Source organism: Medicago sativa, chromosome 5 (genome assembly GCF_051527215.1).
Source record: "Medicago sativa cultivar Bolivia chromosome 5, Bolivia_mono, whole genome shotgun sequence".
In the NCBI taxonomy this organism is placed as follows: Eukaryota; Viridiplantae; Streptophyta; class Magnoliopsida; order Fabales; family Fabaceae; genus Medicago; species Medicago sativa.
In genome coordinates, this window is record NC_140753.1 from 66,342,772 (window position 1) to 66,356,834 (window position 14,063).

Consider the following 14,063-nt stretch of genomic DNA (forward strand, 5'->3'; position numbering starts at 1 on the left):
TTAAATGGGTGTTTAAAAATACGAGAATTTTATTACTCCCTCCGTTTCAAAATGAGTGTCGTTTTAGTCAAAAAAAATTGTTTTAAAATGAATGTCACTTTCAGTTTCAAATGCAATAATAACATTTTCTTTTCAGTTGTACCCTCCAATTAATACTCTGCACACTACTTCCAAAGTATTACTTTTAAAACTAACCAATAGTTAATAAGAATAATTTGGTAAAATAATCATTCTCTTTCTTTTAATCATTGCATTTCTTAATATCTGTGTAAACACCTAAAACGACATTCATTTTGAAATGGAGAGAGTAGTTAATTTTGATTGTCTACACATGCAAGCCATTTTATAAACATGTTATTGTCACCGTTGTTGGAGATTGAATGGTGTAATTTTTATAAAAATACGAGAATTTCACTCGAGTATCATTTTATTTACTCATGTTGCTGGTTTTTTGCAGACACCTCACTAAAAATACATCTAGAGGGTCTGGAAAGTTTCGTGGCAAACCGACAACGTTCCGATTTATTTTGATTTTTCGACCGAAACGCGCAAAAATCGCAATTTTTTTTCAAAGGAGGGTGAGGTTTAGCCTGGGAAAGCAAAGTTGCTTCCCACCATGGGAAAGGCTTCAATTTAAGGACAGGTGGCGGTCATTGCCTGTAAACCAAAAAACAAAAAAACTTAAGGTTTTATATTTTAATATTTTCTGTCTTTTTGCTACTTGACCTCCCTGCTTTGATCATAACAACACAAATTACTACATCTTACAATTAATCTTTGTAATACACCCCATCAAGTTTCAGACATAAAACTTAAAACTTAAGAAATAAAAAATTCAACATAAAGCTGTCTCTAACAATGTTGTTGTCTTTAACTTAGTTGTAGTTGTTCTTACCAAAACCCAAAAAAGTGAAAAAATATCATGTTCATCCAAACTCCAAAGCTTCATAGTCCAGTGAAAATCGAAAGCATCATTTACTAGTTTTCATCAAAATCTTCATTCACGAGTGTTCGAAAGCTTACTCCAATTATTTAAGTACTTCCATTTCCCTTTCAAAACATAAAGTACTCCAATTATTATTCTTTACATTAAATATTTCTAATAATAAATCAACCCAAAAACCTAAAATATAAGAAAAAATAAAACCTTTTTTCCTATTATTATGTTTTTTTTAATATTCATCTTTTTACTAAACTCAAATTAAATGCAATTTACATTCAATTTGTTCTCCTTTTTATTTTCTTCATAATCATAGTAACAAATAGTACAAATTGTTTTTACATTTTTTATGATGCTTATTCCAAAAAAAGGACAAAAAATTATACATCAAATTACTATGTTTTAGTTTTCTTAATAAGTGTTATTTGGTGTATTTTTCTCTTATAAATTGGCCACGTAGGGATTATTTATTTAACAAAATATACTCAGTTTCCCAATTCCTCCTAAATGTATTTACGTACACCTCTTTTATTATTATTTTTGAAGTACAATACCACTAAATATGACTAAACTATTTCTTTCATAAATAAAACACTAATTATCGGTAAGTATCTAAAAAATAACCACACTTGTTATTCTACGTAAACATTTTTTTTTCAACGTGTTATTCAAATTTGATGTTATTTCAAACTACTATTCAATGTAAACATTTATTTTCGTATATTAATTTAATTTAATATTTGATCTAATTATTAACACAATTTTACAAGGAATAATAATGGAGTCCAAATAATATTTTAAAGTTCACATTTTAAATTACAAGCTCACGTTTAATTGCCAAAAACCCATAAACTATTCCAAAAAAACCCAACACTCCAAACAAATGAGATAATATTATTTATTCCTGAGGTGGGGTCACAATTTTTGTTTTCCATAGGCCATCAAAAAGTTAAAGCAAGTGCCAGGTGAGAAATCTAAGCCGTCCAAATATAAAACCAATATATCAAAAGGGTCTTGCTTAAACTTTCCCATCTTGGGAAACAACTTTGCTTTCCCATACTAAACCTCACCTGCTGAAAGATACAATAGGTTAGTTTCTCACTTATGTGTTAATTACATCGATGTGAAACATCATTTGATAACTAAGGATTTTCAAATGAAGCATAGTGTCCAACAATTTCTCAAATCAAAACTCAACTCTTTAAATAAATATAATTGTCAAATATGAATTTTTGTTGTTCAATGATGATGATGTTTGTTACATTTTTCTTCTCGCTAATTAACATGATTGATTTTAAGATTTATGAAAAGAGCAATGATATTTGAACAACAATTTGCTATCAACTTTGATGGCAACCTCCTTTTTCTCTTTTTTTCATTGGTCAAAAACAATGGAGAGAGAAAAAAGAAGAGATAGAGTAAGAATATAATGTCAGTATGAGAGAGAAAGTTGTCTAAAAGTTGTCAAAAAAAGGTTGTACAAATATCATTTCTCTTTTGAAAATTACGAAATCATCACCATATTACTTAATTTTGATTGTCTACACTTGCAAGCCATTTTATAAACATGTTAGGTTAAAATGCACTTTTGGCCCCCTAAGTTTGGCCCCGTAACAATTTTGGCCCCCTATTAAAAAAAATCACTTTCCAGCCCCCTAACTTCACCCCCTTTTGCAACTCAGTGGCCCCCTTCAATTTTGACCGGGTCAATGCCCATGTGGCGTCCAGATGAGATAAGTCAGTGGCCACGTGGATTTTCGAAAATTAAAAATTAAAAAAACAAATAAATGAATTAAAAATTAAGCTGGCACGTGAGGAGAGAGGAGAGGGATAACGGTAAGATTTTAGGGTTTTTAAGCCCCAAAATCCATTGTTCTTCTCCAATCCATCCTTCTTCTCCAAATCGCCGCTCCTCCATCACTCTTGTTCCTTCATCTCCTTCATCGATCATATTCGTTTTCTTCACCATCCTTTCCTTCGCCCTTAATTGTGTCCAGAAAAAACGAAAATGGGTGGTGAGTATGAATATTCTTCTTCGTCTGGTACCACAACTCCATTGAAACGCAGAACAAGTTTGGTATGTCACTGTGGTTCTGAACCTCCATTAGTGACTGCTTGGACTTATGATAACCCAGGTAGGAGATTCTATGGTTGTGGGAGGTATTTTCAAAGAAGAAAATGCAACTTTTTCAGATGGTATGACCCTGAAGTGCCTGAAAGACAAAAGAAGATTATTCGAGCTTTGTTGAAGAAGAATGATGAATTGCAGGAAAAAGAAAGAAAGCTTGCAATTGTGAAGGTTGCCATAGTTGTTTTAGGAGTTATGTTGTTGATCTCTGTTTGTTGTAATGTGTTTAAGTTGGTTTGATGTAGTGATGAACACCAAAAAAAATTGTGTTATGAACAAAGTTAAGCCTTAGTTCAATGTGTAATGATCTACAATATGTAATCATCTGTGTTGGAAAATGAATGGATTAATGTTGGTTAATATTTGTTGTTTGAAATTTGTTTTTCTGTTGTAAATCGATACCAAAAGCATATCATAGCATAATGTCAAAGAGTTCATATAAAGCAAGCATAATATTATAGCACCATAATATAAGTCACCAAAGTGGGCTTAATCATAACATAAGAAGTCACCATAACAGGTTAAGAAGTAACCATAGTGTACTTAAGCATACATGATTAAAAGCAAAACAAAAGATGTAGCAGTAGTGTACTTAATGATACAAACTTAATACCAAACCAAAATAAGTAACCAAATTGTATTGTTAAAGGTTACATTCCAAAATTAAAACCATAATAAGCAAACTTCCTCATCACACTTTGTTAACTGACTGCTGAGTCCCAATTGGCTCCACATCATCAAGCTTCCTCTTCACACTGACTGTCCTAACTTTCCTTGGCACAAGAAGTGTAGCATCTCCCACAACGTGTTTTGTTATTTTGAATGGTGAGACATTCTGAGCTGAGTTGCTTGCAACCTCTACTGATATGCTTGCAGAAGGTACAGAAGGTGCAGGTGCAGAAAAGGCAGGTGCAGAAGAAGCATGAAATGTAGCAACAGGTGCAGGAATGTGAGCATTTGTAGAAGTGTGAATTGTAGCAGCAGGTGCATGAGTGTGAGCATTTGCAGAAGTGTGAACAGCATTTGCAGAAATGTGAAATGTAGCAGCATAAGTGTTAACAGCAGGTGCAGGAGATGTTTGTGCAGTTGTTGATGCAGGTTGAGATATCTGTCCATTAGCAGCTTGTGAGGTTAAAGCAATCCTGGCTTTTTTCTTTGCAACAGGCTTCTTTTTGGGCCTCTGAGTATTGTTAACTGCAGCATGTGCATCAGGTTGCTCAACATGGGTATTGTCCTATAAACATAGAAAAAAACATATATTTATACATATATATCCATATCAGATAACAAATATACAAACATAAACATCAACCCCATCTTTTTACCTTATCTCCACCTGGTGGTATCATCCTCTCAGCAGCAGTTTTCCCTTTGAAAGTTCTCTGATCATGCCCAAGACCTTTACATCTTTTACACCTAACAGTATCTTGGTTCGTCTTTGCCAACCTAGTACCTGAAGCTGATGGCACTTCATCATTGTTCTTCCTCCTCAGTTTTTTGGGTCTGCCAGCAGACCTTCTCACAGAGGGTGGTAAAATAGGCTCACTGTCAACTATTGGCCATAATTTTGGACCATTTGAAGGAAGGATGAGATTGTTATAGGTATCTAAGAAAGTTGATTTTCTGTTCCAACAATAAGATATATCAGATAACATAACATAATCAATAATAAATTTCCAACATATAACATAACATTATACTTACTTGTACCAGTGTGCAACATAGTCATCATGATTTAAATTGTTATACCACATACAAGCAATGGCATGAGGGCATGGTATCCCAGTAAGTTCCCATATTCTACAAGCACAAGTCTTCTTACTAAGCTCAACTACATAACTATCAATACCATTGGTCACAGTGAAATGTGAATAATCTCTATCTCCACACCACTGTGGGGACCATCCATCAGCCTCTTTTTTCAACACATCCAGTCTCTTCACTATCATTGGACAGATATCACCCTGATACCTAAGCATATAGTCTCTAAGTCTGACATCTTATTACTTAGATAGAATTTCAGACCCTCAACTAAAGAAATGATGGGCATCTCTCTATACTCTAAGATTGAACTGTTAAAAGCCTCACACATGTTGTTAACTTGTAAGTCACAACAACTATATTCACTATACCCTGCCCTTGACCACATACCTGGAGCATACTGATTCATTTCTGCCCAAGCAGGTTCACTAAGCTTCTTCAAATTTTCCATAGCTCTCTTGAACTCATTCATTATGCTTGACCTAGCACATTTCCATAATGCTTCCCTTAGCTGCTCACCAGCATGTCTTTTCTTAAAATTCCCAAACAGGTGTTTAACACAAACCATGTGCTCCACATGTTCAGAAAACCCAGCAGTTGTATTCACCCACCCCTTCAACATTAATAAACAACAATCAATCTCTAACTAAAAGTAAACAACATATAACTTACGCATAAAACATAATTGAGATGCAACAAAAAACACATACCTTTTGCTGATCAAAGATGAAAGACCATATCTTGTACTCAATTCTATTCAAGTCAGAAAGTAGCAGATCAAGGAACCGGTCCCAAGAGTCTTTTGTTTCAGCTTCAACAATAGCAAAGGCAATTGGCATCATCTGGTTATTACCATCCTTCCCAACAGTTGTTAGCAACTGACCCCCATATCTTCCCTTTAGGAAACATCCATCAAGGCCTATCAGAGGCCTACAACTTGTCACAAAAGCCCTCTTGCAAGCAGAGAAACACACATACATTCTTTCAAAGACAGGACCCTTGGCTCCAGGTTTGCACTTAATTGAGACTGTGCTACCTGGGTTACTTCTTAGCAACTCTTCAGCATAGCTCCTCAATGAGCATACTGCTCTTCAATTGCACCTTGTATCATCTCTAAAGCCTTAACCTTTGCCCTATATATCTTAAACCTTTTCAAGATAACCCCCCACTGGTTTTTACAAATTGTACCAAGACTCTTAAGGGTTGAATTTGGTGTGTGTTTCAAAATTGGAACAAACTTCTCAGCCAATAACTTTGTTTGAACAGCCAAATCTTAGAATTCCTACAACACTTATGAGCAGAATTGAAACTAGAAAGCACAAAATATGACTTTGTGTCTGACCTACTAAATCTCATATGAAATGGACAAGTAGGAGTACACTTCACAATAATCTTTCTCTTCTCATTTTTTTTCAGGTATATGTTTTTCCTAACTTGCAGAGCATGCTCTTTAACAGATTTCCTAACTAACTCAACATTAGCAAAAGTCTGACCTAATTGGTACTTCACAACACCACCTTCAGAATACTTAAACTTCCTAGATTTATTCTTACCTCTTTCACCTTCACTTTCAGATGAGTTTAGGCTATCAAGATATGATGAATCTCCATTTTCATCTTCAAAGTCATCAATAGTTGTTTCAGCAGGGTTCCTTGATGACTCAACAACAATCAATCTGTTATCTGCACAAACCTCAGAAGGCACAACAGCAGTTGGATTTATAGTTTGTTCAGGCAAGACATTGGTCCATTCCCAACCTTCATCATACTCACTATCATTCAGAGATCCATCTACACTTTCAGGTCCTTCTTCCTCTTCAGCAAATGAAGCATATCCATCTTCTCCTTATGAAACATTTCCAGGATCTGTTTCATATTTAGCTTCATCTTCATAGTCTTCTTCTACCACTTCAACATCAGAATTATATCTGTCATCTAGACCTGCTTCTCCTTCCACATAGAAATCAACTACTGACTCACCTTGATACTCATTGATGAAGTTAACAATATCTCTATCTGTAACACCCCGTTTTCCCAACGTAAAAATTTCTTAAATAAAATCAGAGTTTTTCATCATAAAACGGAATGTCACATTTCTTAAAAATCGTAAATGGAATAAATAATAATTTATCCTTCAAAAATATAAGAACATAATCTTTTAAATCTCGCAGCGGAAATATTTCAACATCATAAATAGTCTTTGGCACGAAGGCTTCATCATAAAAGTCTCATAAATAGTCTAAAACATAATAATTAGTTCAAATCCAACAACTTCATTATAAATCTCTTAAAACAATACGTAAGGAATAGAAACAATGTCAAAACTCCCATCCCGTTACGTATCAGAGCACCTAAAGACACACGGTGAGGAGTCCACTCACGACCACGCCCAATCTTGATTACCTGCAAGTTACCCATACGAAGAGCAACATTTTCAAGCAGAAGGGGTGAGATTTCTCAAACAATAATATTAAGCTCATAAATCATAAATTACATTTAACAATATAAACATCTTATAATTTAACAACTATAATCAAATACATAGACATCATCATTTCATCTTAGCAATATATCATCATAAAAATATCATCACATATCTACAAAATATTAGTCATAACATCGTCATTGCTCATCATAAATATACTCATAAACATCGTCATGTATCATCATAATAATTCATCATTAAATACTTCTTTTAACTTCATAACTTAACGACTTGACTTGACAATACAACTCTTCATCTTAAACCATCTTGACTCGACTATGCAACTCTTAACGTCTTAAACCATCTTTGATCATCATGAAAATGCAAATGCATGTGGTACCATTTTAGGGCATAAGCCCTCATCGTCGTGGTTGAGCATAAGCTCTCATCGTCGTGGTTGAGCAAAAGCTCCATGGCATGAGCCCTCATCTATAAATGAGTATGCATGGACTCAACATCTTACGTCTTAGAAACTTCATGAACATTTATGACATCTTAACACCTTGACAACATAACATCTTAATAACTTGATGACTTCATAACGACTCGACGACTTAACAAACTCTTTGACTTAGACAGACATTTACATCTTAAATAAGACTCAGCAGTATATGCAGCATATAAATAATTCATCTCATATCAGCATCATAGTACAACATCATCAAATGATAATCAACAACATCTTAAACATCGCATCATCATAAACATCATAATTAACACATATAGTGCATAAATAACAATATCACATCTTTACATAACCCATCTTTAAATCACACATCTTCAAATAACACATCTTTATATAAGACATTTTTACACATCTTCAAATAGCACATCTTTAATCACACAAAGTCAAATAATTCATCAATTACACTTTGGTAAATAACTCATCAATTACACATCATCAAATAATTCATAAATTATCCTTAATCAAATAATTTATCGATTACACTTCGTTAAATAACAAATCTCTACTCATTATGTAATATTTCATCTTCTTTAATTCCTCGTGATCTTATACCCTCAAACGACACAAATTATCAATCCATGTATCTATTGATCATGAAAATCAAAATAAATAAAAAATATATAAGAACATAATCAAGCACAGTAACTACGACACACAAAGATCTAGGCCTATAACCAAAAGAAGTAAAAACCGATCATATATATGACACTTCTATTTTCCTTTTAGTTAGTAAAAGAATCACTTATCTAAATTTTAAGAAAATTAAATAAAAGTGTGCGATAAATAGGAAAAACCATTTGACTAAAATTAATTATAATGTCTTGGAGTCTTTTAACAACAAAAGGAACATCCAACTACCTATTATACCAGATAACATGAGACTCCTTTAATCCTTTACACTGTGTTTGGTTGAAGAGAATTAGGAGAGAGAGAAGTTGAAGGGAGAGAGATAGAAGAGAAGTTGCCCACTTCTCTAGTTTGGCAGACAAGAGAAACAGAGGAGAGAGAGTAAAAACCCGTGGGACCCACACTTTTTTTAGTCTCCTCTCAGGTGGGAAGAAATAGGGGAGAGAGTCTTATTTACCAATTATACCCTTATTGCAAAGAAAAGAGCTTTCAACAAAAACAAGAAATAATGAAATGAAGCACCGATGCAGAAGACAGCCATGGCAATAGCTAGACAATAATATATATTGATGAAATCATACTAGTGAACAGAGACATTGTTCCCATTTATTATACCACAGCAGTTCAAAAATACCAATTTGTAAACGAATCTAGATATGAGTATTACAAAAAGCACATCCTCAAATCATATCATATATTGAATTAAAAAACGAGGATGTGATTATGTGAACCAAGAATGACGCTAGTTAGGGGGGTTTGGAAAAAGAACAGGTTGGGAATTTTGTGGGTTGAAGAGTAAGTTAAGTGTATTTAATTTTGAACCGTCATAATATTCCTAAAGGCTTAGAAGCCCTCCAGAAAGGCTCTAAGACCTCCAGAAAGGCTCAGGCGCCCTCCAGAAGGGCTCCTGAGACTCTGGCGCGCTCGCCTTGAGGCACCGCCCTTCTAGGCTTCTAGAAACCTCTAGAAACCGCCTAAAATACATAAATACCCCTGTTGCTTGGGAACCAAGCAACCGAAACCCAAGCCCATGACAGACTATAAATACTACTCTTGAGAGCATTCTCAAGGCATCTAATCATCAGTCCAAACCCTAGAATCCTAGTATTCCTTACCGTACTTTTCTGCAAGTACAGTTGGCGCCGTCTGTGGGAAACAGGTAAAATTAACCTTGACCACGTTTTCTGAATCGCAAATCGTGATTTGGAAACCCTAAACAAAGAATCTGAATCGCATCATTCATCGCGATTTGGAAACCCCTTTTTACACTACCTCATCACCACGATGATTGCATCATTTGATCAAGACGCCGTGGAGGCGACGAAAGTAACCTAGGCCGTACTCCAAAACCTACGACCCTTTCGGAGATCTCACATAGCGAGAATCAAACTGATCGTGACGTTGTGGCATCGATGAAGATCAAAATCAAACATGTATGTGTAGCAATATAAAGTGATGGCCGACAAGAGATGACAACCCTTATCGTGGAAAGGACGGTTAACAATTTCTTTATTTTAATTTACTTTTCAATCGTATGTTTGTTATGTTTGTTGCGATATATGTCAGCTACTATCAGGATATTGATTTGAATATGTGCTATGACGATGAAAGATGTTTGCTGCTTTTATATTAATTATTGGATAATGCTTAAAAGGATTGACAAATTTGGTTTGGTTATTAAAATCAGTTTGAGATTCTTTTGTATTGTGTGAGTTGATGATATGCATATTTTATCTTTCCTACACGTTTATAATGATAAAACGGCGAAACCTTTAAGGCTTTCGTTTAAGTTTTCCTCAAAGTGCATTCATGCTTATCTATTCTCTTATGATATTGCCCTGGCTTTATTAAAATATTTAATGAACTCATACCATCTCAAAGCTGTTGTATTACACTTTTGTTTAAATGTAGCACACGATGATTGATAATTAAAAAGTTTGGGAAATAACACTTGTTAAAGATGTTCTATTATTCGCCTGTAAAGTTTCTTATAGATAATCTCCTCATTACCGGCGACTTCGAAAAAATGGTGGCCGGCGAATACCAACAACAACTTCGAATTCTCCACAAAGCAATGAGATGACTAACAGCTAGTTACCCAAGGCGATCAATTGCTCCAATCAGATGCAAGGTCTTGCAGTCAATTGCCTAAGTAGTTCAGGTGCTATCGATTTCTATTTATCGGCCATTAAAATATATTATATTTTACCAACTCAATTGTGCCGTAAAAATTGGGTTACGGAATGGTTATTATTGTCAAAACCCCATGTTTCGAAAGAATGCTACTTATATATTGTAATTTTTAATCGTAATTATTGATCATGATGATTGAGACAATTGATTTAGTTTTATTGTATACTAATGTCTTCCCCCTGTTGTGAAAATTCCGAGCTACCTACCAATTACCACGATAGATATGGTGTGATATTACTCTAGTTCTACTTTAAACCTTCACGGATTCTTTGACTACGGAAGTAAAATGCGTGGGCACGTAAGATAGAAGCCTACAAGTAGTGGTTTCGTTCCATATAAAGTTGCTAATTGAAGCAGAGAGGTATGTTGTGAATTTTGATAAAATTTTCTATTATCACGATTGAGATGTTATATTTATGGTCAGCTTTGATAAAATTCTCTATTGATCAGAGTATATATTTCTTTCACTTTACTTGTAACAAAACCTCCTGAATAGAATTCATATCATCAACTAACGCTAGTATATAAGTGCTAAAACCCTGCCATACCATTAGGATCGGTGACAGCTCATAATGGACTGCGTGAATACTTTTTCTCACTAATTTCCAGCAAAAGTAGAAGAGTATTAGTTTCGATTTCTTAATTTGAGAGAAGAGAGAACAACAATAAAAAATAGGTCAAAAAATAGGACGAGTGCTTCCACTTTTTGATTTGAAGAAAATTTTATGTTCAATATATTTGGAGAAAATATATTTACACTTTTTGATTCGAATAAAATTTTTTGCCCAATATATTTTGAGAAAATATATTTTACAACCTTAACTTTGAAGGCTCTTATCGATTTTTGTTTATTTTGTAATTATTTTTTGGTGCATATACATGATATGTGGGTTGTCAACTGACATGCTGTTATCCTTCACTAACACATTGTTTTAGCAAAAATATTTATTCTGGTGGGCGAGTGAGTGTATGAGGAGCAAAAGAATAAGATAACAAGAAGGGTAGTTAGTTTCAATTTAGTAGAAGATGGAGGATTCATTTCAAGTTAGGGAGTATGATATACATATTGGGCAAGTTAGGGGAAAGAATAAAAGGACTTTAACGAAGAATTAGTACCAAGTTCGGGCGAGCAAGAAGTAAGGAGATAGAGTTGAATAAAAGAATTAGTTTCGATTTAATAAGGAGAGTGTGTAAAAATTAAAATATGAGCCGAGTTAATTCAAATATGATAGGATCACGAAGAAGAGTAGAAGATAAGATATCAATCGAGCCAAGTCCAATTTAAGAGGAGAAGTATAAAAGAAGAAGGATGAAGTGGCGAGTTACGTTAGATTTAGAAAGGAATAAGTGAGTTTCGATTTAAGAGAAGCGACAAAAGTTGAATTGGAGAATTAATTCCAATCTAATAAGAAGAAAGAAAAATATCACAAGATAATTAAGAAAGTTGTGGAGTGAGAAAAGCGAAAAGGAATAGGAAGAGGAGTAAGAAATGTGGGCGAGTTAATAAGAGAAGAATAGTATGATTGCATATGGGCGAGTTAACTAGTTAGTTCTCATTAAGTATGATTGCATATGATTAAAGGCTCCTTTATTTATGATATTGATTTCTTGGAAGTATGGAAGAATTGTTATATTTCAGATAAATAAGGCTTGGGAGGCAAAACAAGCCCGCCAAAGGCAAGATTAACGAAAGGAGAGTACTCGCCAAACAACACGCCATAATGCATATGGAAGCAATTGTCCCGCCATTAAGAACAGGAATATGAAACTCTAAGTTATCCTAACCTTTATCAAACTTTGAGATTTGTTTTGCAGGTTTTTAACAAGGATAAAAGCCTTCTCAGAGTGAAGCCTTCCCTCAGAGTGGGAAGCATGATTAAAGCCTTCTCAGAGAAAAGTCTTCCCCCAGAGCGGGAAGCAAAAGTCCTCCTTCAGAGTAGGAGGCGCCTTCCATCAGAGTTGGAAGTGAAAAGTCTTCCCCCAGAGCGGGAAGCCAAAAGTCCTCCTTCAGAGTAGGAGGCGCCTTCCATCAGAGTTGGAAGTGAAAAGTCTTCCCCCAGAGCGGGAAGCCAAAAGTCCTCCTTCAGAGTAGGAGGCGCCTTCCATCAGAGTTGGAAGTGAAAAGTCTTCCCCCAGAGCGGGAAGCCAAAAGTCCTCCTTCAGAGTAGGAGGCGCCTTCCATCAGAGTTGGAAGTGAAAAGTCTTCCCCCAGAGCGGGAAGCAAAAGTCTTCCCTCAGAGTGGGAAGCGCCTTCCATCAGAGTTGGAAGTGTAAAATAAAAAGTCTTCCCTCAGAGTGGGAAGCACGCCTTCCCTCAGAGTGGGAAGTGCGATTAAAAAAGCGCTACTACTACGACGTCAACGAAATCTACAAATCGACAAGCGCCCTAAACGTCAAAGGCTCTGGCGGGGTGGAAAATCGGCAAATCGACTCCATTAGAAAAACAAGAGAATGGAAAAATAAAGTCTCCAAATCGCCAAACAAATGAAGGTCAACCGAGCCGACAAAAGTCGCCGGAACATCAACGCCAAATGTTGAGAATCTGAGGTGACACAGTCACCGGAGCATATAAAAAATAAGCACGACAATTCAAAATCGTTGAAAATCGCCGAAGCATCAAAAGTAATAAAATTGTTTATGTAAATCTCCAAAACGAATTCGGCAAACAAAATCGATGCAAATTTAATGAGGAATCGCCATAAAGAAGTCAACTCGTCACGACGTACAAACCACTTCGCCTTGTCCCAAGACTCGTGCTTGGGGGGCTGTGAGAGGTCGACCTATAAAACAATTCGAATATATACTCCCTGGGGGTCTTCGAAGAAAACGTAAAATCACCCTAGGGGGACTCTCCAAGTTCGGACAAACGACGCCCATAGGCACATACGTACTAAAAACAAAACATTAAGCAAATTCAAACACTTCGTCTTGTTCCAAGACTCGTGCTTGGGGGGCTGTGAACCACCAAAACCTTCCTAAAGACTTAAATGACCTCTAGAAGGTCCAGTCCCATGTTATCATCACTTCGCCTTGTCCCAAGACTCGTGCTTGGGGGGCTCTGAACCGTCATAATATTCCTAAAGGCTTAGAAGCCCTCCAGAAAGGCTCTAAGACCTCCAGAAAGGCTCAGGCGCCCTCCAGAAGGGCTCCTGAGACTCTGGCGCGCTCGCCTTGAGGCACCGCCCTTCTAGGCTTCTAGAAACCTCTAGAAACCGCCTAAAATACATAAATACCCCTGTTGCTTGGGAACCAAGCAACCGAAACCCAAGCCCATGACAGGCTATAAATACTACTCTTGAGAGCATTCTCAAGGCATCTAATCATCAGTCCAAACCCTAGAATCCTAGTATTCCTTACCGTACTTTTCTGCAAGTACAAATTTAATTTGGTAAAAAAAAGTATATTTATTTCAATAAACTAATTAGATGTTTCAGAATTTTTTTTATTTTAACATAAAATACAAA

General features: G+C 35.5%; 1 protein-coding gene across 1 annotated transcript; it reads left to right on the forward strand.

Annotated features, from left to right (window-relative positions):
* The first annotated feature begins 2,948 nt into the window (after nucleotides 1-2,948).
* On the forward strand, nucleotides 2,949-3,308 carry LOC146924147 (uncharacterized). The gene has a single exon (XM_085711830.1). It carries the CDS (start codon nucleotides 2,949-2,951, stop codon nucleotides 3,306-3,308), a length of 360 nt encoding a protein of 119 aa, XP_085567956.1.
* The last annotated feature ends 10,755 nt before the right edge of the window (nucleotides 3,309-14,063 follow it).

Bases quoted from the DNA above. Each gene is read 5' to 3' on its own strand.
- LOC146924147 (XM_085711830.1), top strand. From the start codon at position 2,949: ATGGGTGGTGAGTATGAATATTCTTCTTCGTCTGGTACCACAACTCCA.